The 27,711-nt window shown below is 39.4% G+C and overlaps 1 protein-coding gene across 5 annotated transcripts; it reads right to left on the reverse strand.

The window, feature by feature from the left end:
* Positions 1-6,564: 6,564 nt before the first annotated feature.
* CTCFL (CCCTC-binding factor like) lies at positions 6,565-25,686 on the reverse strand. Of its 5 annotated transcripts, XM_051803434.1 has the most exons (11): positions 25,523-25,686; positions 25,074-25,258; positions 20,901-21,373; positions 19,753-20,005; positions 17,973-18,143; positions 17,209-17,342; positions 15,865-15,986; positions 14,900-15,048; positions 13,938-14,098; positions 12,319-12,450; positions 6,565-6,711 (listed from the first exon to the last, which is right to left on the reverse strand). In XM_051803434.1, exons 3-11 carry the CDS (start codon positions 21,117-21,119, stop codon positions 6,622-6,624), a joined length of 1,431 nt encoding a protein of 476 aa, XP_051659394.1. In that variant the 5' UTR covers positions 21,120-21,373; positions 25,074-25,258; positions 25,523-25,686; the 3' UTR covers positions 6,565-6,621. The 5 variants fall into 5 exon arrangements, with proteins under 5 accessions (XP_051659394.1, XP_051659396.1, XP_051659395.1 ...); XM_051803436.1 differs by lacking the exons at positions 25,074-25,258; positions 25,523-25,686 and adding an exon at positions 21,728-22,303; XM_051803435.1 differs by lacking the exons at positions 25,074-25,258; positions 25,523-25,686 and having other exon boundaries at positions 20,901-21,483.
* Between the last annotated feature and the right edge of the window lie 2,025 nt (positions 25,687-27,711).

Genomic DNA, 27,711 nt, shown 5'->3' on the forward strand with positions numbered 1-27,711 from the left:
CAGGTATGGATTTCCTTTCAGAAAAAGAACTGGGAGTGAGATCACAGTGGCAGCAGTGTCACTGAACTAAACTCAACTGCCCTGAGAAGAGTCACTCCAGACTGAAACACAAATCGAGTAACATGAGAATCAGATCAGCTCTCAGCAAGATCATTTAACACAAGTCTTCCATCGGCTGATTTACAGATATGGAATACAAGAATATTTGTAGGAAACACACATATTCTGCAATTCTTTACAGCCACAGCCTCTCCCTGTGTTGCTCTCAAGTTTAATGGAGCTAATCTGGAGCACTCCTGGTAGCCCTGCAGGGCCCCCAGCACTCAAACCCACAGCTGAAAGTCACTGTCTCCCGTTGTGCATTCACACTATTGCACCTGCATATTTTATTTCACACACAAAAGGTCAAAAGCTTGCCAGCAGGCTGCCTGCCTTCTCAGACACACAATGCCTGCAGAAAAATAACTCCAAGGAGCTGCCTGCTGTAATTTCCTGCAATTTAAGACTATTTATTTTTAAAACTTTTGCTGCCAACCTCCCCATCTGACTGTCACACTCTCGCTGAATTTTACCATCAGAACACAGTAATTTATTAGAGATCAAATCCAACCGGTTATTTGACTGTCTTGGTTTTAAATACTACTCAGCCTTTTTAGGCCTTTTAGCTCTGAATCCTTCGGGCTCTCTATAATTAATGTTCCTTTAGCAGAGGCAGTGAGGGGACTGGTTGTGCACAGTTAACCCTTTGCTGAGACCAACACAAAACCACAGCAAGGGGCTGTGCTGGCAAAGAGGTCACCACGAAGGTTCTGCTGAATTCCTTCTACTTTTTTGCACTTGGAAATTAATCTTTCATACAAGTGGGCTGAGTATAGCCACCACCTACCCACATGATTAGAAACTGGTCTGTGCCTGCCAATGTTAATTAACAGATGGGGGGGTCACACCCACACATATGGCATTTTGGGAGAGACTGGAACTCCCATAAAGCTTTTGTGGCAGCTGAAGGGATTTGAGATGGGAGAAGGGGAATGATCAAGGATAAGGCTGAATATTTGCAGTGTCAGGTATGTATATGGGGGCTGTAATGGTAGCACAGAAGGAAACACATACATGAGAACCAGGGATAAGCCAGCATGGAGTATTTGAGCCAGACACTGTGCTGGTAGGTGATCATTTCACCTGAGAGAGCACCAGAAGAGAAGAATAAGGATGCCTAGCATTAGGTACACTGATTTCCCCCCCAAATTTGACCACAAAAAATGAAGCTTTACTGATACTAAGAAAGTGATGCATTAGGGCCTGGATCTACTTGACTGGGGAGCTGGTCTGTGGAAAAGGACCAGCCAGTCCTGGTGGCCAACAAGCTCAACATGAGTGACCAGTGAGCTGCTGTGGCAGAGAGACAACAGGATGCTGGGCTGCATCCATAGGGGCATCACCAGCAGAGACAAAGAAGTTATTATCCTACTAGATTCAGCACTTGTCAGGCCTCACCTGGAACACTGTTCAGTAGTTTTGGTCCCTGCTATACAAAAAAAATGTGGAAAGGCTGAAGAGGGTCCAGAGAAGGGCCACAAAGATGATCAAAGAACTGGGAAGTTGCCATGTGAGGAAAGGCTGAAAGCACTGGCTTTGCTCAGCCTTGAGAAAAGAAGGCGTAGGGAGACCTCCTCGCCACGTTCCACTATTTGAAGGGTAGCTACAAAGAAGATGGAAACTCCCTTTTTACAAGGAGTCACATGGAAAAGACAAGTGGTAATGGGTACAAATTACTGCTGGGGAGGTTCTGCTTGGACACAAGAGGGAAATTTTTCACAATGAGAACAATTAGGCGTTGGAACAATCTCCCCAGGGAAGTGATGGATTCCCCAAAGTTGGACATGTTTAAAATTCAGCTGGACAGGGTGCTGGGCCATCTTATCAAGACTGTGCTTTTGCCTAGGAAGGTTGGACCAGATGATCCTTGAGGACCTTTCCAACCTGGTATTCTATGGCTCTATGAAAAATATTTATGAGAAAATATTGAATTTATTCCTACATTGAAAGATGATCTCCTGTGCTCTTTAGGTCAATATTATCATAGCCCAGAGGAGGTCAAATAGCAGATATTTGGCAAGAAGTAAAAACCATTGCACAGTAAAAGTAAGCCAATAATGAACATATTTTCCTTTAAATTTTAACATCTTGTAATCATACTTTTTTTCTCCAGCAATGTGACCTATGCCATGAATAGCAAAAAAATATAACCTAGCATAGGAAAACAACAATATTAATCAAGGTCCACTCTCAGATATATATTGTTGCTAGTGAGTATTTCATAGTTAGGAGGGCTGAATTTGACCTCAGAACATTCCAATGATCCGCTGCAAAACAAAATCACTGAAAAATTACTATATCTGATATTTATTTATTAAAAATTCTAACTGCAATTGGAATTCTGAAGGGGCTGCCCTAAGAAAGCTTCGTCCTTTCTGGGTGAACTATTTAAGGCAGTATCCTTGACTGAACTTCCAGCATTTTAGCTAATTTGACCATGTTTGTCTTCCACCCAAAGCACTCCCAGCAAAAATAGCTGCCAGAGCTCCTGTGCAGCAGTTGTCTAAAGAATTCTGTTTTCTGCAGTTCTCTTATGCTGTATTTTAAGCAGATCTTTTCCCAAGTCTCTTATCAAATAGCTTTTAGTAGTGACAGATGTGTCTGGTGTAAGCCTGTTAGTTTCCCACGAGCAGGAGCTTTTGGAGAGACTTTCAAGAGCATATTTGAATTAAAGAAACTAAATCAATCATAAATAAATATCAAGACCTATGGTGGGCACGAATAAGTGACAAAAGGCATAAATAAGACAACCATAATATCAGACTGCTATTGAACAAATACAAAAAATGTAAAATTCTATTCTGAACTACGTGTTTGTTATTCCAAAGGAATTTCAACCAAAGTAATCAGGGAATCATTCCATTTTACAGATTGCATGCATATTCTACTGTACTAAATGGAGTCTGAAACCTACAAACAATTTGTACTCATCTAATTATAAATGTACTAATCTATGTTGGCACAATTTTTCTTATGACTATGTTAGTACCTACTTATTTCTTAGCAGTAAAGACAAGTTTATATTAATACTTGCATGAGAGTTATGTGATGTAAATCACTATGTCTGATACCACAGCCTTTATCAGCATGGAAACTCTCAGCAATTTCACTGAATATAAAAGAAACTTGACTGAATAAACTGTAACAGGAGAGCAAAGTTTAATTATTATAACATCTACACTAGCATGTAGTTTAGGGATGGGTACTTGTCTTCCCTATCACACGTGCTTGGAGTTGGTACAGAAAAATCCAGGAAGGAGGAAATAACAGCAGATTGAAAAAGACCAAAGTAGTTTCCAGAAAATGTTATTCTCCCCTTGCCTTTGTCTAAATGTTGGTATAAAGGAACATGCCCCAACATGCAAACCAGCCCCAGAGAGTATCAGAGAGGAACGAGCCTTTGTTTAGAGCAACACCAGGTTACCCTGCACTTCTTCATTCTGTCAGCCTCTGGTAACCATAGAAAACTGATACAGGACACACAGAGCCTGAATGGTGAATGAAAATGTCTGTTCATAAACAGGATCATGTGTAATGCTGGATGCTCACTCACCTCCTCACTAATGGCCGGGGAATCACGATCCTTTATGTGGTTTTGACAGAAAACGAACACTGTAACTTCTCTCAAAACAAACATTTTGCTTCCAATCCCTTGGACCTCTGCTAAAAAAAAAAAAAAAAAAAAAAAGGAAGAAAAATTCCCCTATGGGCAAAGAAACAGTCTATTAAAATAGGAAGTGTTCTGTGGTATAGACAACATTCAAACACAGTTGTTTGAGGTAAAAAACCACAACATAATCTTTATATTTGAGTTAGTTCCTGCCATTTCAACTCCCTACTGAGCACGACCTCTGTTTGATGTTTCTCATTCTTCATATAATTAAATTCTAAGAGCCAAGGGCTGACTGATTGATAATGGTGTTACTTATTTTCCCAGTTTTCAATCAGCAATGCAACCACAAAGCTTTTGGATTTTAGTTCTGCTCAGTAAGAAGCATAAGGCTGGCTTGGTTTCGCAACATTACAAAGAAACATGAAATGATGTCATTATTTTTGTACCTTTTATAAGCTTGGAACAGAAAGTTTATCTACACTGCAAAGAACAGGCTGCTGTCAATGATCAATACTGTTTACAATTTCTTTCTAAACGCACAGTCATAAAAAATTGAGTCATATTCAAAAGAAAAGGACATTCTTAACAGCTAAGCACCATGGTAAATGTAAATAAATATACTTATGTGCCCAGTTTGTGCTGATTCCCAGGCTAGATGAGTGTCCCAGGGAGCGTGGGCTAGAAGGGAACAAATTTCATCACTTCCTCACTTCCTTGCTAATGGTCTTTATATCATGCAGCACAAGGACTTACGTAAATTACTTCTTAATTAAGCAAGAGTACACATGTATTTAGGGAAGATATATTTCCTCAAGTCAGAGCACTTAAAAAACAACAAAAAAATTCAGTTTCCAAAAATAAGGATTTGATCATGAATGTCATTATCGCAAAACCTTAGAGGGAATTTTTCTGGTTTTGTAAACAGCCACAGAACAGCTTGAATTCTGAAAATTAAAAATTAATCTTTGATCGGTGATTTCAGTGGACATCACACGAAACAGCTTTGCCTATACACATTAAATAGAGGGTAGTTGCTTTCACACCCAGTGCACTCACAAACAGGCCAGAGTACACAAGATTTTGTTCACCTGGAAACACCACTGGGTACCACAGCACCACCCAACCCTGCACAGACCGAGCCACTGATGCTTCTGAAAGTTATATTTATATTTTATTGCATTTTGAGACGTATAAATAACCTCAAACTCCTTATGTTTTCTAGGAAATCCAAATGGTTTCACCTTCCTCTCATCTACAAGTTTAAGAAACTAGGGCCCCAATATCTAAAATTGCTACCTAGCTGTTATAAGGCTCTTAATTTTGAGTTTTACGTCAGAATAGTTGAGTTTTAATTTAACAGCAAGTACTGATAATCTGAGAAATTTTACATCCTTTCATTGCTTCTGATTCCCCACTATGAATTCTCATCCTAATATTTCAGCATTGCTGATTTCTGGGCCTTGTGAAGGGGTGGAATAAAGAGATAATTTTGTGACAGGCCTGCTGCTTGTATCTGTTACTGTTCACTCTCCATCAGAAAAGCTTTTTGTATTAAGTTGTAAAGAAGTCACTGGACAAACATAAAAAAATGAATTAATCACTGTAAGAAAAAGATTCACTTTCAAGTTAAATATTATGAATTATGTATATTCATTCATTCATGCTGCTTATTGATATTTGTTGTGAAGTAACAACAGCTTGTGTATTCATCAAAGGATTTAACACTAAATGGCAATTTTATGTTTAAATCACAATTACTCCTCTGTTTCAGAATGGGGCTATTTCCTGCTCATCTGCCAACAGGAGAAAACACGGCTGGATTAAGAAAAAAAAGAGAACTTTCTCCATTTATATCTCATGAAGGAACTTTCCTGATTTAAAGCACAGGATGAAGTTCACTTCCAAGTATATATTTACCAACAGAGTCACTGCCTGATGCTTTGTGACGGGAGCTGCATCCTCAGGGTGCAATTACAGCAATTATCTGGATGGATCTTCTCATCAGTGACCTTTGACTCATCTCCTACAAACTGTCAGTCTTCATCATCAGATGGGGAAAGCAGAGTATTGTTTCGACTCAATCAGCTGCTCCTGAGAAGGAGAACACCCCACATTAGGGCAGCCTGGCTGCCCACAGTGACCTCCTGCAGCCAGCCTGCATCTGCCAGGCGAGGGGAGCCCGGCAGGAACAGCAGGTCCCTCCTGGGCTGTTCTGGTAGGATGGAGCCAGCAGCACCTCCACACGCTCCTGCATTCCTTAGGCACTGCAAGAGAAGCAGAAATAAATCTTTTTGGATTCAAAGTGCTGGGTATTCTCATCATCTTTGTTGGTTTTGTGTCAGTTTTTGGAAGTTTGCCCCCAAAACCCTCTGTCTCACTTCGCATTCAACTGGAATGAACTCGCTGAACCAACTGAACTGACTATAAAATTATACCTATGCAAAGATGGAGCAGTCTTACCTTAACACTGTTATGACATTTATTATCACACAATTTTTACTGAAGTAAAACTCCTGTATAAGTTTTGTCAGAGGGTACAGCCATGCCAGGAGGCTACAGCCCATGTGAAATTAAACTATTTAAATTCACAATCAGTAATGCTAAATAATGAAGGGATAAATGACTCAGTTCAAACAGTAAGACATTTAAAATGGAATTGGAAAATACCAACTATAAACAGTTTTATAACTTTCACTTTGCAGTGAAACAACTGATGACTGACTATAATAGAAAAACGAAATATCACTTTTGCCTTAAAGGGAGAAGAGCTTAATTCTCTCAGCACACAGTTCTTCCAGAAAAAGGATGGCAGTTCCAAGGCTTAATTTTAATGACCATTAGCTGCTACCTCCCATTTAATTAGTTGATAATAAAAGCAAGGCTCTTTCTTATCAAAGCAATCAGCAGTGTCACTCCTTTGCATTCCTCCCATTAGCTGCAAATGTTGTTATATGGCCAGGGCAGGGATAAAACCAACAACAGACAACCTGGGGAAAAACCTCCAAAGCGAAAAATAAACAAAATCATTTCCAGAGGTAACTCAGTCAATTACCAAAGGAGAAAGAAATCGACATTTCATTGTCAAGTGTCAATTCAAAGTGAAAACAGATTGAACCAAAACTGTCCAAAAATGCTTTACCATTTTGAAACACTCACCCCCCCCACCAATGCCAGACAGAGCCCAGCTGTTTCTGTGACTAACTTCAAACAATAGCTGGGCTGTTTGAAAGCTCAGCAACAGGGAATGATGTTTGCCTGAAGACACACTGTATTAATGTAAATTGCTTTCAAATGCACGTTCAGTTTCTTAAACAAAACAAAAAGTAGATATAAAACTGTGAGAGTGGAAGTTACTGTTAGAGCCATATATAACCCTGTCAGCCATAATTCAGTCATACATTAGGGACCACATGGAGGGAGCTTGCATTCAGGGGGAAGGACAGCAAAAGGGGCCTCTATTTCTGTAAAAGGAAAGTGTTATTCATTTTACTCTTCCTACTTCAGAAAGGTCTTAAGACTATGGAACCTGTGTCTCCTCTATGAACCTTCCAATTGCCATCAGACCAAAACCTCTGTATTTCCTCCTTATGGGATGCTGTACACTTATGCCCATGGCTGTTAGTCATGCTGCCAGAATGCCTTCATATCATCTTAAGCACTGACCTTTAAGAAATTATAAATGTTATTTCAGCTTTAATATTCTGATTCTAGTGTCTCTGGAAGTGATTAACAGCACTGGCTTTATGTCTTCAGGTCCTTGCCTATTTGCTCACCACCTTCTGCTAATGTAACTTAATCATTACATGCTGCAACACCCCAGGTTTCTATTTCTAGTTCAGTGAAATTAAACTAGTAATAAGCAGCAGCATACTGTATCATCAGTGGGTTTCATTGCTCCTGAAGGCAAAAGGATTAAATCACAGATTAATTTCGTTCTGTGTATCATCTTTCTCATCTGTACAATGGGGACAACACAGCTATAGTTGAGAGAAAGTGAGGCTTCCTCACAACAACAATTGCATTCCCATCTGTTAATTTTTTGTCAGTTATCTTTGCAGTATAGTTGTGAGATTGTTAAATAACCAAATTTGTGTAGCTAACAAAAAAGTGATCATGGCAAAGATCTTCAGTAGACGGTGCCGACAGACAGCAGACACGTTTGCCTAATCCAGACTTGGTAATCAGCAAAAAGATTTGAAAGACAGGAAAAAGATTAGTTTGGATACAAAGGAGAGGATGGCAGGAACGTTACGATGACAGTTCAAGAACATTTCTTGGAACGTTCACAAAAATGGAAATCAGCTGGAAATCCACCATTTCCTCATCTACTCTACCAGAATAATGCTTAGACGATGAGTAAAGACCATCTCATGGTAAAATCTTACATCACAGCATGAAAGGACCCAGTGTTGTGGTGATGCTGACTGTGCACCGTTCCCACACTGTTGTGTCAACACTTCACTTGGAGAACACATAAAAGAATTCTACTGGGTTTGACAAGTGCACCCTTTATCAAAGGGCCAGATCACTCCTCGTGGCCTGTGTGCACACTTCACCTCACCTTAAAGGACTTCTAAAATTTGTCTAACAAATCTGTTGCTTGTTAAAAGCCATAAAACCTCTTTAGGTAAGGATTTCTCAGATAAGCAGCTGAAATTATCAATAAGCAATAACTTTACTGATACATTAAAATCTGTTATCAGTACCAGAAAATATATTAGCATGCCCCTAATGTATATTAATTGCATGTTAACTGCACCTGCCTTGCACTGGGGGCACACACCTGCCAACTCAGCCAAGTAAAGCAGAGCTGAAGGCAAACACCGCAAAGGCACGTGCAGGGATGAAGGGGTGTCACAGCCAACGGACGTGGAGGGACCGGCCATCCAGCTGAGCCTGTGCCAGCCCCAGTGGGGACAAATTCCCATTCCAGGAGCAACAAGGCAGCCCCATCCCACCCCAGCTGGGATTCACAGAATATGTTGACTTGGAAGGGACCCACAAGGATCATCGAGTCCAACCCTTAGCCCTGCACAGGCACATCCCCAAGAGTCACACCCTGTGCCTGAGAGTGTCATCCAAACCCTCCTGGAGCTCTGGCAGCCTTGGTGCTGTGCCCGAGGCAGCGATTCCCGGCCCGGCCGTGCCCCCGCACTGCCCCCTGCGGGCACCGCCGGGAACGGCCGCTCCCCAAATCCTCCCGCGGGAACATCCACGGCACCTCCTCGGGGGACAATTTCACCTCGCAGGGGAAACCTGGAAAGCAAGCTTCCCCTTCTTTCCCAAATAACTCAATTATCTGAGAACGCTGTTAGAGAATACTAGAGAATACTTCAGTCTTATCTGTTTCATGACATGAATAATTCCTGTATATTTAGCAACTCCTCCAAAATTACTAAATTAAAATATTTAAAAAATTGGAATCTGTTCAGAATACGTATTGCTTTAAAAGATATTAATACATGCATACTGGTCTAAATATATGAATAATATAATTAAATCTTTGTAAAACATCAATCTGTATAATGACAAAAATATTTGTATTTGCATAGTTATGCAAATACTTTATCATGAAGAACAATCACCATTTGCTGTTATAAAGCACGAGACCACGAGGAATGACTCCTGAAGAGGTCAAACCATTCTTTCTTGATTCCCAAAAGGATGCATTTCCAGCTTCTAACTACTGAAAAAATAATTTTGCAAGTTCAGATATAAATATATCTTTTATTACTACATTCATATTCCACTTCATGTAGTCTGATTCTTATATGTCGCTACAGAATGTGCCAGTTTTGTTATTAACAACTATTAAATTAATAATATATATTCATAAAATTCATCAAGTAATTTAAACAACTCTGCTGCTTAGATTTTATAACATCAATGGAAACAGCACAACAAGAATAAAGTGAAGGATATTATTTAATCAATTATCATGGACAAAAGTATTCTTAAGCCCTGTTAAGAACAAATGAGCTTACTAAAACTTTACCACTGTGAAAACAGAAACAAACCAATAAATATGTACCGTTATAACTCAAATAACTGTACTGGAAAAACAAAGCCAGTGACAAATTTTGATGAATTCAAGCACTCTGACTTCTCAGTGTTTGCCAAAACACTACAAAACTGAACGAGGTTTCTGTCACCTAAATGGTAATTCCTGTCCATGTATTTTTCACAGAAATGCTTTTTCACAAAATTGTGTTTTAGCATCATGAATTCTATTAGAAGATAAAGTGTCTGCAGAAAGGAGGTTCAGTAAATGTTCCTTGCGTTAAAAAATCACTGCCTTTCATGTGCTCACCCCAGCAAAGCATAAACCATCTGAAGTTCATGCAGCTCTCAGTGCTATAGAGCTACTGAGGCAGAACTTTGCCTCAGATCAATCTGCAATTCTGTGAGTAAGGCTGGAGAAAAATGAAATGCAAGGTGAAACAAACCTATCCATTTTTTAATAAATTACTCCGAAAATAGCTATTTTTTTCCTCATTCTGTTATCACATTTATGTAATAAACCAGGCAAAGGTTCCCTATCATTTTCACAATTTGGCAGTGGTATTTAGGCTACACAGCAGAAATTGCAGCAAGAAGAAATACGAGCACAGAGAGGCTTCAACAGCTTTCAACCAACACCTTTTCCAACTTTCTAACTGGAAGTAGTTCCACACTTTGAAATGGTCAGTTACAACCACTGAGAACAAGCAAGATCAGTCTGTTTGTGAGTTATTTGTCCATCATGTTGAGAATCCATTTCACAAATTGCTTCTGTTTTGTCTTCTCTCAGAGCTGCTGTTTCTATCCCATCTAAAACAGGAACAATCTCGCTGGCACAGTGTTCATTTTTCATCTTGGAGTGATTTCAGGGCAACTTTGAGAAAAAAAGAATTAAATATTGTGATGATTAACCAGAAAGACAAGTAAATCTTTCAATAAATTTAACAAATATGCAGTTTAATTTAGTGGAGAAAACACTGCCAATATGTACCAACATCTTTTACGCTTTATTTGGGGAATGAATCTATCTTAGGTCAAATATTACATTACAAGCCACATTACTGAGTATGGTATTCTCATCAGAGGAAAACTAAGCATTATTTAACTGGAAATTTAATTATCATATGCATCCTTTTTCTTTTTTATTAGCAAAAGCAAATCATTGACAACACCAGTCTCACAAGTTGTCTTTTGTAAAGCCACATATAGGATCCCACAGGCCCCTTCAAGTTGTGCAGGAAGTGGACACTGATATATAAAAACTTGCAAACATCAACTTTGGGGAAAAACCTTCTGAAACAGCACAGAAATTTCTAATATTTGTGTGAGTCAATTTATGAACTGAGTATTTGCATGAAAAACATCTAAAAATACATTATCATAGCTCTAGAAAAATCAAGCTTTCAGATGAAGATATTTGCAAGATATCAAAAAGAAGCTGTTTCCATGTAGGAAAACATTAATAACAGCAAAATCTAATTACTGCAAAAACATAAACACTGCAGCTGTAACACTTCTCTCTAACCATACCATTACAGCCTCACCAGTGAAAACAGAAGTGTCAATGCTAATGTAAACTCAGCTGCTGATATATATTCATTAGATTCAGAAAAGCTCCAACATTTCTTCTTCTCACACTGTGTCAGATTTTCTCTCAGTGTCACTGGCCACGAATCAGTGCAGATACAACCTGATACATCAAAAGGTAAGGTTTTGGGACACCTAGGCCAAAGATGTATCTGCATTCTTATCTATTACTCCATAAAACTCACCTGAGGAATCCTATCAAGGAGACTATTATGGCTTTCAAACACCATCTGGGAAGCACAGGGGCAAACGATGGGATATTCTGCTCAGGCAAAGCTACTTTTTGGCCATGGTGGCCCTGTAGGTGACCTTGGAAACGCACAGCCAGCTCTCACCCTGCAACAGTGCAGAGACTGAAGTGACAGAATAAACACTCAGTGCTCCAGAGCTACCCACAAAGAGCAGCACTGAGTAATTATGGGTGATTTTCTGACTCTACAGATGTGCTGGACCAAGAGCTTCATAAATGGGCCTGCTCATCTTTGCAGTGTGAGAGGCCATTTAAATCAGTAACATTTTATTATTATTTGATCACTACCTGGTCCAAGTATGACAAAAAGGTGGTGAACAATTTCTTTATTAAGATGTACTAGACCTTTTGTGGTTAACAGGCAATCTGAGCCCTGAAAGCGAAAAGTTTTTAATCCGGTCTGTATTAAAGCAATGTCTTATAAATCATGAGCTCTCAAGAAATCTCACCAGGCCTCAGCTCAAGGATGGGTCTCATTCTCCTTTATAAAGGCAAAGGGAAATTGCAAAAGGGAAAAGAAAACCATATATGTAAGCACTGCTAAGTAGGGAGTTTAGGAACTCGTTTGGAGCAGGGGAACAGCCCAGAATGGGAACCTGAGCAATGACCCAATACAGATGACAAGAATTTCTGACACACAAAAAACCCTTTTTTGAAGTATTCTTCCACTGTTAGCTTCACTATGAAACAGTAATTAAACAGCAGGGAAGACTCACTGCCTTAACCTTTTAGTCTTGAATCTAATTTACATGATTAAATTCTAACTTACTTGCTGATTACCTTCTGACTTAACACGCTTGGGGTTCTCCTGGATTTTATTTTTCTCCTTGCTTCTTTTTCTGGGTGCAGCAGTTTCTGTCCTCCCCAATCCACAATTTTCAGCATGCTTACGCATATTTTTCTGTCAGCATAATGAAGAATAAATATATGAATCAGATATTAATCTATGTAAGCAACTTAACACACACAAAACAAATATGGCTCTGACAGAGAAATTTTGGAATGCTAAGTGGAAGACTGACTTAGTTAACAACATTTATAAAACTCCTGAAGATTTTCCAGAATATGTATTAAAATTCTACTTTAAAGGAATGTTGCCATTAGGTGGGTATAAAATAAAATTTATCATTTTCTGGTTCCTGGATAAGCAATAAAGTTTTACATATAAAATCTGTATGTGGAAAAAAGGTTACACTTACTTTAAAGTGTGCACAGTTAACTCAAAATGAGAAATATGTTCTCATTGCATATGGTTTTGAAGTGGGCAGGGACACCTTCCACTAGCCCAGGCCCAGGTTGCTCCAAGCCCTGTCCAACCTGGCCTTGGACACTTCCAGGGATGAGGCAGCCACAGCTTCTCTGGGCAACCTGTGCCAGGGCCTCACCACCCTCACAGTAGATTTTATTTTCTAATTTCCAATCTAAACCTACTGTCAGTTTAAGGCCGTTCCCCCTTGTCCTGTCACTACATGCTCTTGTAAATAGTCCCTTGTGCCAATACAATCTGCAATACTTTCTAAAGCTAACTCCACTGAGATCCCTTAAAGGAAGTATCTTACCCTGCCCTTATCTATCTTTGCCCTTATCACATTTAGGGCATTCATAAACTGTGGGCTTAACACTACAGTCCTGGTGCTTCCGAAAGGGAAGAGTGAGGAGCTGCTTCCATCAACAGCTTGTGCTGCAGCACGAGCAAGTGAAGGGCTTCTCACCAGTATGGGTTTGTTTATGTGCAATTCAGCACAAAAATATCTGTAACATTACTACCCAGCTCTGTGACACATGTACAAACAACTCTCACAGGCACCACAAAAGTGTTAGGGTGTTGCACAGACTCCTTATTTATCCTCCACTGTGAGCAGATGCTGAAGAACACACTGGGATACTGCTCCCCCGTGGAGAAGGTCAGAGGTTTTCCTCCTAACTTTATTAAGGATTGCTGAGAAAATAACCAGACCAGAGTAATGATACATTCCACCATATCAAGGCCAAAGCTCTCCTAAATATCCTAAATGTACTCTTTAAAATACAACTTTCAGTTCAGACTGAATTCATTCTGTGTCACTGCTGAAAATCACATTTCAGGCTCAAATGCTGTGTTTTGTTCTTATCAGGACATCACCGAAAGTGATTGCTCTTACTTGATACTTCTAAGCAGTTCATGTACAAAAGATTTATCAAGAATACTTTTCTTGATAAAAAGATTTCATTTTCACAGTTTATTTGTGAACAATTTATCCTGGAAATATAAATATAACTACACTATTTCAGTCAGACCGCAGGCACAAAAGCTTTTATCCTCTTCAGGTAAATATAACCCCAGAGCCAACCACACCTTGCCAAACCACCAACTGAGTGAAGCAGTATTTTCTCAGGGAATTTAAATACCTGATTACACGTGTAGCTGCACTGAGCACATTTGAATCCTTTTCCTCCTCTGTGAGTCTTCTTGTGCTGAAGGAAAGCGTAGCGTTCGTGAAAAACCGCCTCGCAGGCGCTGCACTTAATGGCCTCCTCCATGTAGGAGTGAAGATTTCGCAAGTGGACACCTGAACAGTTATCCAAAACAATTCATTTTAACACAATTTTGACTAAAAGAAGGACTGTTTACATCCCTGAGTAATGCAAACACAAAAGAACCTTCAGTGCTCTCTCCAGGACACGTAAAATAGCCAAATCAGTTTAAGACAACTAAAGTTGCAGCAAGGTGGTGTAACTTTCCATAGAAATCAATCCTGTTGATTTCAATGAAAATTGCTTAACAAACCACTTTCAAAAATTCCAGTAACCCCCTGCATTAGTCTGTACACAACAATTCATTGAAAAATGTTACCCAAAGTAGTATTTACAATATAAAAGTGAACACTGCAAAAATACATGAAGAAATGGTATGTATGTAAATAATAATTCCACTTCTACCTTCAAGTATTTACCATATTTCAGTTGGATCTTTATCTGAAAACATAAATAGATTCTAAAGGCATTTTGTATGTTTAAGTATTTCTTTAATATAGCTTTTTCAGATATTTCTGGAAACTTAAATTTTTATATAGTTACTGTTCAGCTCTATTGCCTCAAACATTTCTTACTGAAAGACAGAAGGTCACAGTACCACAGGTACTGAGCTAAAGAAAAAGCTAAGTCTTTGCTACTTTACATTTTAAACAAATTAAAACATCAACCACAAGATGTCACCACATCTCCTTGCAGGAGGAACTTACCTGTAAAACATAAATGCATTTTCCACAGAAACATTTTGTGACCGTATGAAGTCAAATATAACATATTTGGTGAAATTTTACCTTTACTCATCTCTAAGTTTCATTTTCAGTTTTTTCCTTCGAACTCACCCAAATCACTTTTTCGGGAAATGAGGGTACTGCAGTGTGGACACTGGTGTTTTGGGACGTTTTCTCCGTGCTTCTGTAACATGTGGATTTTCATGGTACCGCTCTGAGTGAATCTGGCCCGGCAAACACAGCATTCATAGCGTTTTTCCCATATTAAAAAGATATTAAAATAACATGTGCTTAGAAGGCCTAGTCATTTGATACAAGTGCAAATTCCCACAGACCTCAACATGTTCTATCAGCAACAGTCTCCACACCGACCAAAAGTTACTATTAGTTGACTATGCACAAATGGCTAAATAACTTTCCATAAGTTTGGATAACTGATTACAACACAAAATTTGGGCTTCCAGAATCTACAAGTCAAAATTGTCTCAATGAGGGATAAGTGGGGATATTTGGAAGATTTGATTCAAACCACACTGTCACACTCTGAAACAAACTAAAGCATCAATTATAACACACATTATATATCATAACTGAGCTAAGTTAAACCCTGAAATACAGGATAGGTACCAACTGCCTTCTCAGAAGACTTGCACATTACAGAGCTGTGACTGGAACACACTGCTTTCAATGTTTAAGCAATTTAATCCTTTTGACCAGTCTGGGGCCACAGAAATGTCCATGTTTTGAACAGACATTTAAAAATCTCCCATCAGACACGCTCCATACAAAATCAAATAATCGAGAAATAAAAGTGACAACTTGATCCACAGAAAACAACAGCACATAAAGGAAATATTTTCCTAATATAAAAGAAGTTCTGGAAGAGCAGCAAGACTAACTAATAGCTAGATCTCCAATAGCCAAATCCAGAACATTTAAAGAGAATATGTTTTTCACACATTTTTACTCAAAATCACAAATGAAAAAAGGACTAATTCAGAGTCTGAAATTATATCATTCTAACCCTATGAATGCTAAGGGCCTAAGGCCATAGACTTGATCATTCCAGAGTCCTACCTGTATGAGTTAACATGTGCCTTTTCAGTTTATAGGCATCTTTGCTGGCATAACTGCAGAGGTCACAGGGATAGGGACGTTCTCCTGTGTGGGAACGAATGTGTCGTCTCATTTTGCTGGCCTAACATAAAAATCAGAGATTTGCTAAAGCAACACCTACATTAGAGACATAATCAAGTAAAATATAAGAAATTTTACATAATACACCAATTGCAATTTAAAATATTGCATTAATCTCAAAATCAGCACTCTCACATCCATATTCCTCCCCTCCCCATTTTTCCTGCACGATCAGCCTGCTGTGGTTTTGGGCAACACTTTACTCTTTCCCAGATGGTCTTATTTCCATGTTTAGTGTCCACATCAGAAGAAATTTTATAGTAAGAACATAAAAGCTAGCATTTTATAAAGAGGATACCTACTACTCTCACACTACTTGGACGTACCAAAAAAAAATTCTTTGAAAATACTCAGGAAAATAAATGAAAGACCAAACTCATTAACCAAAGTCTATTCACCTTCAAGTCCCAATGCTGCAAAGTTTATTTCATTCTACTTTGTTCTACTGTTCTGATCTGTTCTACATAAATATTGTAGGTATGCAAATGGGAGTTACCAAATGTTCAATTCCTCCATTTATAAACATATTTAAGGAATTCACTGACAGATCCATTCAAATCTACAACACTATTCAAATAAAATTAAACATGACTGCCAACCTTTGCTATACAAAAATCAAACAATTTGCATGGCAGTACTACAGAGCTCCTTCTGCTTTCCTCATTCAGGTAAAGCTCACAGGAATGAGAGTTCTGGAAGAGCAATGAGTGCTGAATAGTTCCTTATTGAAACAAGAGAAAGAATAGAATAATTTAAAATAAACTGTCAGGGTTTTTAAAGATGCAAGCAATCCAAAATCTGTTTAATAAGGTAAGGTGCATGGAATAAAGTTAAGGCTTGCTTACACCTTCAGATCTGGACAGAGCACATAAAAAATTCAGACAGTGAATATCCACTAAACTGTGACAGTGATTCAATCAGAGGTGACTGTGATTCAATCACAGGTGCATTTCTGAAAGCCTGTTTTTAACAAGTGAACCCTTAAGCAGACTCTTCGTTTTTCATTTCTTGATTAAGAAAATTTCAGTTCTGAAAAGAAAACCAAACATCATCAAGTATATAAACACAACATATGACCTTTATTTTAGACATCAGCTAGTACTGCCCCCCATGAAGTGTAAAGGAAGAGGATCAAATTCACACAAACACATTGTCTGGCAGCAGTTTCAGCATAATAAAAATGTCCTCAAACTAGTTTTAAAAAGCTAAATGATTGTACTTACTTCTACACTGGAGTATTCACATATTGTGCACTTGAAAGGTTTCTCTAAGGTGTGTTTGTACCGCCTGTGTCGTGAAAGCTCACCCCTGGTCACAAATGCTGTATCACAGTCACTGCACTTATAGGGTTTGGTCCCTGTAAGAACACACCATTAGAATTTTATTTAACACCAATATTCACAATTTTTTAATAGAACCTTTCCTGATCTTCTGATTTTTTATACACAATAAATCATAGAATGGTTTGGGATGGAAGGGACCTTAAAGACCATCTTGTACCAAATCCCCTCCACTAGATCAGGTTGCCCAATGCCCCACCCAACCTGACTTTGAACATTTCCAGGGATGGGGCATCCACAGGCTCTCTGAACAACGTGCTCCAGTGTCTCACCCTTCTCATAGTAAAGAATTTCTTCAATATATATGTACAATATAAGTTTATAATAAACACAATTTATCACTTTGCTTCATATGCTTATACAGCAAAACGAAAACATCACAGAACATTCTACTATGCATACAGGAATCAGGCACAACTGAAGTCATACTCACTTGCCAAAAATGTTTAGAATGGTATTTAATAAAATAAACAAACACGTACACAGAGAGTTACTAACAACAGACAATGTCTTTTCAGCATGGAACACCAAACAAAATCAGAGAAACTTTCAAGTACAAAATGATCACAGTTCTAAGGTAGTCATTTGCCTGTTAATTCAGTTTTGCAGACAGTGTGTAAAAGGAAGTATTTTCAAGCATTAGACACCTGTATGTGTGTTCACATGGTTGTGCAGGAGAGTTGCTGTACGAAAAGCCTTCGGGCAGAGGTGACACAAGTAACGTTTCTCATCAGAATGGGTTTTCAAGTGACGCTTCAGATTTGACAATCTGGCTGAGGTGAATGAACAGAAACAACAGCTGAAACCTTCTTTTTCTCCTGTTGGAACAAAGACATATTTAGACTGTACAAGCCACAAAATAATGACTTTACATTTTCAAAAAAATACCAATTTCAACATTTCAATACCTCTACTTTAGGTAAAAATACTTCATACTTCTACATCAAAGGACTTTGTTAAGACTTGAGTGATTTGCCCCAAAAATAGTGCTATACGTTAGTGATACAGTTTAGAATCTAATCTCAGGAAACCTAACTCCTAACCTAGCTCTCACCTCCAAGACAGGATGAGACTTCTTCTCTCAATATCATCATTAAGACATGGTTCATCAAGGCACTTACAACCTGTGCAACATACTTCTTGAGGACAACTGTGTAATTAGTACTAAGGAAGCTTATTCAAAGATTTGGAAATGGCAGCTTAAGCTATTCTCAGCTTTCTGGTAGTCCTGAATCTGTAAAGTGTATATAAAAAAATCATGATGTAAAAGCCTCTTTAGAATTACTAGTTGAATTTGAGGAAAAAAAAAAAGAATCAATTGCTTGAAGAAGTCATAGAATAAAGTTCATGGCACAACAGAAATTAATTTCTTTTGAGAGTAACAAGATTAAATGCGCAACACTTTCAGTTATGAAGAAGATTTGAAACTGTGAAATGGCAAATACGTCATATTTGAGGAGTCTTTCCAGAACAGTTGTCTCAGCTCCCAAGTGCACTCTCTGTAATGTTTTTCATGCTGAGACCAAAATGCATTTTATACAATGCTTTATACCACACAGAGATGTGCAGATGACACTTCAGTAACAGCAAACAAAACCACTTTATTGTCATTTATTCATTGTGGATTCATGCCCACACAAAAGAACATTGTTAGCTTTGTTAAAGCTGCTCAAATGTGCTTCCTATAAGGGCTGTAACTAAAACATGGGACATTAACAATTTGTACAAGTTCCATAAACAACCTCAGCCAAGACACCTTAACATCCAGATGCTACAACACACACGTTTACAGACTCAACATCACTGATGTCATCCAACTTTTCCAGCACACACACACACAGTTTCTAGGGAAACAGATGCTTATCTTTTCCCTTCCAAGTCAGTCCTTAACTTCTGCAACATACTTTCACATTTCTAAAACTTTAAATCAGCCATTTTCTGTCACTTTTATTTAGGTTCTGGGAAAGGCTTTGCTGACAGGTATTGTTTGATACTTGCCGACCACCCTCTGCCAGCAACGTGGAACAATTCTAAGCTCATCCATAAACCCTCAAAAAAAGCCCATTTTCAAGCTGAATGAATGAATTAAGAGACTAAATAAATTACTAGGTTTATTCAAAGGCATTTATACAATATTAACTTTGAAATCTCCCTGGAGGTTTCACATACCACATACTGTTCAAAAGACCATTAATTTCTAAATGCCATCCAAAATGTCTCTCCTGACATCAGCCTGAACAAGATCTTCTAGCGCTTAAGGCTGAAAGGTTTTTTTTCTTCTTCCAAATTTCCACAGAAAGTTAAGACTTAACCTAACCTAAACTCAACAATTACCACTGTATTTAATATAAAATTTCAGCCTCACTTCAAAATCTCACCCAACATACATTATCTAAAAATGAACTACAAACACTGTTAACGTTTTACCTTTTTTCTGACGTGGTGCACAAGCCTGAAATTTTAGATTCTTGGAATTTTTTACAACTGTTTGTTCTGATGCAGTTGCATATTCCTGCTCTTTACTTTCATTACACAACTCTGACAAATTTTCACTGGCTTTGCAGCTTTGGCTCTTTTTTTCCCCAACTGTGGAAAAAAGTTTCTTTCCTTCCCCCTCTTCAGATGGGCTCAGCTGCTGGATGTTATTTTCAAACGCAATGGCATCATTATCTCTGTCAATCTAGTTTAAAAAAGAAAATGTTTTACAACTTTCTCAATCAATGGCAGTCACTAGTGGCAAATCAACTGAGCAGTCAACAAAAGACAAGCTACTAATTCATCTTGATTTTCAGGCTTAAATGTGATGGACAAAACTGCAACAAAAAATTTGCATTTAGCATACAAGAGCTTAACTGGGAAGTGAAAAGTTACTAAAATTGAGCCCTACCTCTTCAAAATTTTATGTAAAATTTCAGAGTGTCATGTAAAGATTACACTACTGAGAACACAACCCCCTGTATCTTAATTTTTCAAAAAGATTTTAAATTTCACTTTAGTACCTTTACCTTTTAAAAGAAAACAAGAAGTATGCTCTCAGTTTTTTATCAAATATAGGACTTCTGCAGCCTAATTGTAATGCTTTCTTTGTCATAAGGCAATTACAGGGTTGTGGTATGTCTTGCATTAGCTAAATTAAATATGACCTACCTCAGAACTTATCTAGAGCTGCATGAATTTTAAAAGAATAAAAATAATATTTTATTATAAAACCAACAGTTGGAACAGAATAAATAGCAGTGTTTGCATGTCCTTTTAATAAAATTAATTTCAAATGAAACCATATTACACACCCAGCTTTAACAACGACACTGCAGTATTGAACTAACTGAATTATAGAGAAGGGAAACTGTGTAATGGTACTTAAGAGATCGAGGCTGTCAAACCAAATAGTACCAAACTGGTGCACTGAATTAAAAACTTGTCTGAATTTCAACAAGTTAGTTATCTAGTCTAAAGGTTTAGCTTGTCTTTTAAAAAATGGGATGAGATTATAAAAAGCTGCACAAAGGACTGGATACTTAGAACCGGATCGGTGTGACAGTAGGAGCTAACAGGTAACATATCTTCACTTGTACCTCCATCCGGAGCGTGTCTAGTGGTTTCTCAGTTGCCTTGCTTTCTGAACTCTTTTCTTGCCCTTCCTCTTGCAGAACATGAATCTGTGCCAGCTCTAGGTCATAGAACACGCAGATCCCTTCCCGCAGGGTGAGAGCCATGCCCTGGGACACGCTGTGCACCACGGCCTGTCCCTGCCCCTGCCCCGGCAGCACCACTGCCCCGGCCAGCGCTGCCATGGGCAGGGGCCTGCCGGGCTCCCTCCTCCTCCTCCTCCTCTGCCCTCACACTCTGTGAGCAGGGCCCGTGTTTTTCACCCTCCTGAGGAGACAGGCACCGCTCTGGGGGACAGGAGCCCCCGCCCGCACTCGGGTCACTGTCACTGCCACCGCTGCGCTCCTTCGCTCGGCTTTGCCCGGCCCCACCACGCTCTGCTGTGCCGCCGTCCGTGGTTTCCCCGCAGCCCTAAGGCCTCGCACGGTGCTGAGCGAACCTGTTCGAAAGGCAACGTTAAACACGAGGGCAAACCACGGGCGTTCGGGACAAGCCCCCGCTCTGCCTCGCACAGCAGCCCCCGCACGCTGCCCGTCCCGCTCCCCGCCTCTCGCAGCCTCCGGCCGGCTCTCGCCCCTCAGCCTCTGCCGCTCCTTGTCCGGAGGAGAGAAGCTCCCCTGCCACCCTCTGCCCTCCACCTCCACCCCCACAACGGAGAAGAGGCTCAGCGGCCCGTTGAGCACCTCGGCATGGCGGCCCGGCCCGGCCCTGCCCTCCCTGCGCCGCTCCCTCAGCTGCAGGGGGAAGCTTCACCTGTGGGCAGCTGCTCCCGTGTGAGACAGCTGGTTCTCACCTCTAATTCTTCAGGAGACACAAAGCCCTGAAGTGGGTGGACCAGCAGAGCTTTGCCCGTCTGTGCATGGGGTGCCCAGTGCTCAGCAAAGAGCCCGTCCCCTCACAGTGAGAGCACAGCAGGGCCTGTAGGAGCAGCTGCCATTTTGCCACCCTCGGGCTCTAAATAAAGATCTCTCCGTCTTAATTGCAGGCCCTTAACCTCCTGCTCCCACTTGGCTGGAGACCACGGGGCTGAGCTCAGCTGGTTTCCCCACTTGCAAAATCTCTGGAGTACTTCCCATGTTTCCCTGACGGAAACCCTTCAGCCGGGTGCCGTGGAGCTGAGTGGTGCTGAAGGGCTGCCTGACGCTGCTGCGGCGGCGGCTCCCACCCAAGAGCTGAAGTGTTGTACAAAACTGGCTCAAGTGGGCTTGCAGAGCCAGTGGAGCGACATATAAGCATCATTACACTGTACTTTAGGCCAGGATTGGGTATTCAATGAGAGCAAGTTCAAAAGAGTTCTCCAAAGGCGTTGTAAAAATGTCTTTGAGGTAAACTCGTGCGGTTTGAGAGACTTAACGTTGAATCTTGCGTACCCTTCTAGACTAGTGATTTCCAACCATCAAGTGTTTTATGAGGCCCACTTACTATGAATACTCTATTACAGTGCAAAGGACAGATTTGGAGCTTTACCTCTAAATATTAGCTCAGTGTGTTGCAGGTACACGCATTGTAGTACATTACAAAGGGACTGCAGCCCAGTGTGGTCCAGATCCTGTTAAACTGAATTACTGAACACTAGTCAAAGCCCCAAACCCACTGATGGCATTTCTTGCCTGTGGAAGTAACACAGTAAAACTGGCATTTGTGAAATATCCATAGCACAAAAGGAGCACACCCCACTGGCCTTTCAAGCTGTACCCCCAGATGAGGTGGGGTCATGCCCAAAGCCATTATATTTTGTGTTTCTGAGCACAGTTAACACCACTGGGTACCTAGGAACCACACATTCCCTTTTCCATGGAATTTTTCAGGGTTATTATTCCTATTTCTGTGTGGTAGGTACCTGGGATAGCAGGGTTATATAGCACCATTGGAGAAGCCGGTGAGTCTGATTCCTGCAAAGGATGTAGCTGTGAAAAGTACATTAGTGGGTCCACTGTAATTAGTTGTAAGAATGAAAAATAAAACTCTTCACATCTTGAAAAAGCATGATTTTAGATCATTGGACCTTATCCTCAGAGAGAGCAACTGAAAATCCCATAAATATCCTTGACAACAACTTCTCCTATCCACTGCAGAATCTGAAATGCAAAAATAATATCAAATTTTTTACATTTAACATCAGCAAGTTAGTAATAACTATTCTGCTACTTGAAATCAACAAAATTCCAAAGCAATTATTTGAGGTTGAATATGTGTTCCAGCAATGTAGGGCTGATATTTTAGTTAGACACCACATTATTCATCATCCACGAATCTCTGGGCTCTCAAAACTAAAGAACACGATGCAGAGTAAATAATATATTCTTATAATTATGCTGCCAGTAACTGTGGCCAGAGACTTTACTTCTTACACATTTCTGAATCTTTTCAAGTTGCTACATATATTGTGCAATTATTATAGTTGAAGGGTACTGTAGGAAAAAAGTTATTATAATAATACACTCCTCTTTAGGTCATTTTAATGAGGTTTTCTGCACTTCAACAGTCATCAGCTTCCAAGAGCTGTCCTGCCTTGCACTTCTGCATTATTAATACCAGCACCATCCGTGCAGCTACACTAGAGGTCTGTCATTATTTCCATTATTAACTGATATTTTAAAGGGTTTATAACTCAAACACAGAATAGCCCTTCAGTTCATTTTTTTTTTTTGTTGAATTTAAAGGAATCACTTGGATCAGCAAGCTGCAAATTCAACCAGTTTCTGATTAGGTTTTGACACACTAGAGGTTAACAGCTCCATAATGGCCATTATGGCCTGTTGTGTGTACAGTCTCCAGTTACCACTGCTGCTGCATTGTCTATCTCTAGCTGCAATCAAGCTTCTACCCACTCCTCTGGGAGTCTGGTTCTTTCTAACACATCAACAGTCTGCCTGAAAAATCTATCATGAAAAGAACGGAGAGCCATTTTATTTTTAAAGTCATAATTATACTTTGGGGGGTAAACATTCAGTATGAATTATTGTTTGTTAGGAGTAGTTTATAAGGAATACAAGGAATTTAATGTAGGCACATTTTCTTGTGCTAATGTTGCATAAAGGAACAAAATTCGGCCACAAAATTGCAGATAAATTGCTGATAAGAATCTACCAGTGCATGAAAATGAATACATGGACAACTGAAATCCTCAATCAGCAGAGTAAATTCTACCCTTGACTGCACTAAGGAAACACAGTGAACTTTGTTCTGGTCTGTGGTTTTCTACACAAGTATAAACAGTGCGGCTGATTTTTGAAAAGAGTAAAATACTGGATTATCTGTTCAGATTGTCAGTCTTAAATCTGAATAACCCCTTTTATAATATTTAGGACATTTAATGCTTGTTAGGTGGAGCTTTTTTAAATGCTCCATTAGCATGTACATAAAGCATATTTGACCTTGAAGGTAGTTCTAAGTTCCTTTTCCTTACTGTTTTTCAGAAAATCACTTTGGATGACTGCAGAGGCTGTTTAACAAGCCTCTACCATGATGCTTTGCACCTCTATCACAGGTTCTAAATTACAGTGCTCTGATGCCAATGGAAGGATTGCCATCAATTTAACTGGGTTTGGAATTAGGCCCAGAATAGATAACTACGATAAGAAATGACGGTGTGATTTATTTACACATTCTTGACCTGTCCACAAAATGCAGAGTAAATCAAAACTGCCGTAGTGCCTTTGGAAGAGAAAAGGAAAAAAATAAAAAGGAAAAAAAAGAGGGAGACGAAAGCAAAAAAAACCCCTGAAACAAATAGGCCCCAGTTTAACCTCCAATGCTCGTAATTGTTTCATTTGTGATACTCTGTCTTGTGGTTGAGAACTCCATTCTTCTGCAGAACATGACTCCTGTTAGTCTATGAGAAAACCCAGTCTTTGTTGTGACTTATTTTGACAGCTTTAATATCATTTTCCACCTGGCATCTGGAAAGTTTTCCATTTTCACTTCCCTCCAATGTCTCACTTTTGTTTCCAAGTCTGTGTCACGTTCGCACCGCACCTGTCAGAGTGGTGTCTGTGCCTTAACACCGCTCTGCAAACACACACGCCTTTGCTTTGCTCTTGCACCAGGGACAATCGCTACCTTCATCACCTGTTTTGCAGTGAGATATTGCCCCTCTTCATAATGACAGCAGGAGATAACCTCTTTCACACCATCACCTGTTTCAGGGAAAGCGAGTTTACTTTTATCGTCTTCTAATTCATCTGGCTCCTTTAAACACTGTTCAGTTCTTGAAGCTGTAGTCACGAAACAGTTGAAATATTTTCTGGTGCTGTTGTCAATTGTGCCTTCAGTGTCCCACTTTCACAGAGATGAAGCATTTCTTCAGAGACCACCAAATATCCTAATTAAAAAAAAAAAACAACACAGCATTTCAACTAATGAGTGAGATTAAAAAAAGAAAGATGCTATTCTAAGCAACTGAAAGTTGCAGATTCAGAATTAACTCAGTGCTTCAGTGCTGGCCTGGAAGATTCTCAGGAGAAAATATACAGTCTGATCACTTGAAAAGAAGGATAGTATTAAAATATTTTAGATTTTTTTCCCTTTTTTTTTTTTGTTTTGTTCTGTTTGTTTATTTGATTGTTTTTTGTTTTGCCTCCCATACCTCTGATTCTGAGATGGGAGCTACAGCTTATTCTAGAAGACATCATTTAGGATTCAGATCTGACTTGGATTTCTTGTTTGCCCCCAAAAACACAATTCTTTGCTCCCCATCTCTACAATCCTATAAAAGTTACTCAGACCTCGGAACATGCAGTCTACTGGTTTCCTTATTGCCTAAAGCAAAGGGAAGATGGGAGCATAGCAAAGCAAAGACAGATGGAAATCTGTGGAGGGTATTGATTGGCTGGTGTCTAGGCTATAAATTACCACTTCGTGCAAAGAGGAGGGTGAGGAGGGCACAGAGCTTTCTGGGGCACAGTGCTGGGACAGTTCATGAACAATCAGCTAAATATGGGCTGTGCCCAAGGCATGAGAAAGGCTGGGCTTTGCTCTCCCTCCGATGCTCACCTTGACTTTGAGAAGACAAATCATCTCTTTAAACAGCAGTGATTCTTGTAGCAGATCCAAACCAACTTCTGTTAAGTTAAAAGACTTAATACTTTCAAGTGTTGTCTGTGTGCTTAAAATCCTGCTCCAGACTGTAAATTATTATAATTATATAGCATGACAAAAAAAACCAAGACAAAATAGTGTACAGATGTGGGATACATAAAAGGGGAAGTATTTAACATAAGCTTACTGGAGCTGAAAGTACCAAGAATGATTGATTGTTCAGACACAAGCCAGGGAAGTGGTCTAAAAATTATTAACCATAATTGTAATTTGTCTATTAACTGTTTCATCTAACATTATGATATATTTAGAAACAATCATGTCATCCAGTAATGCACCGTTTGCTGCTTGTGGCAAACAGCAGAGCTGCGTGCCTGGGTCTGTTTGGAAGAAGGATGTTTATTGGGAAGGACATTACTCCTTCCATTTCAAAAGAAATTAGTGTGGTTATACAGTTTAATACACCTCAGTGATTTCCACTGTTTTTACAGAATACTCTTTAATCTAAGAGATAGCAAAGAAAGTTTTAAAGACAACTCCTCTTAGTCAGTTATTAAAGTTTTCTGTTGCTGTTTGTGCAAGGGTCGAAGAGTCAAAAGCTTAAAAAGGCAGAAAGTTTCCCTCTTGTTTTGACTAAACTGGGGGAAACGTGCTAGAGCTGTGCAGAATTTGATTGCCAAACACAAAGAGAAAATACACAGTGAGAAACGATAGTAAAGGTTTAACCCAGCTGATGTAAGAAACAAACTCCAAGGATGCCCATGTTTCCTTCTTCTATCGCATTGTTAATCTTTAATCAGAAAAACAGTTCAGAGAACAGCTCTTTGTGCACAGCTGAACAGACACCAAACATTGGAAGTTAATTGGATCATGGAGAATGGGACTCTTGAATCATTGCCCTAATGAATCTATGAGTAAGATGTACAACCCAAAGGAGTTCAAATTCTGCTTCCACGTGGAAATGCAGCAAGTAGACATTAAACCTTGCAGAATCAGCAGTAAGGAGGCAGTTAGTGGGTTCAGAAGAACAGTGGGTTCCCATGCACTTTTTTCCCAGCTCAGATAACAAATTGTCTTGGGTGCTGAACTTTCAAGGAGTCCAAATCAAGATTCTTAACTGGAAAATCTGAAGAAATCAAGAAAATGTAAGGGCATATTTAAAGACATGTATATTAGTCTCACTTCACTGAACAGGGGGTGGTTTAGTCCTTGATATTTATCAGCGGAGATACCTTAAATCTTAGTCTTCTGCACTGCTATAATGTCAAATCATCACTTAAAGACCCCATGCCTCTCCATCAGGAACTGGTAACAGAAACATGGTATAGCAGGTTTTACATATTTTCCTGTAGTAAGAAACCAGGTCATCCTTATAGTCCTTGCAGTCTTTTTAAACAGCAGGATGAGGCAGTGCCTAGAAAGCAAACAAGAATAGCTAAGTGACAGTTTTGTGAATCATGGTTATTGTTCTGTTCAGAGCTGCCTCTACAAACAAAGTCTCTTGATCTGTCATTCATAGCCTTCTTTTGTTTAAGATCTCCTCGTCAGAGCCCATTCGTGCTTCACCCAAAATATCAAGGCCTTAGTGCCGTTTCAGAGCAAATACCTGAACTCTACAAGGTTAACAAGTGGGTGTTTTTTAAAATTTTATTTGAAAAATGCAAGTTGGTTGCTATTAATTTGTACATACTAGTTTAAGCTTATGTATAAGAAGCTGCCCTTTACATAAACAGTACT

Source organism: Manacus candei, unplaced genomic scaffold, assembly GCF_025592945.1.
Source record: "Manacus candei isolate 608988 ecotype Guabito, Panama unplaced genomic scaffold, ASM2559294v1 h1tg000057l, whole genome shotgun sequence".
Taxonomy (NCBI): Eukaryota; Metazoa; Chordata; class Aves; order Passeriformes; family Pipridae; genus Manacus; species Manacus candei.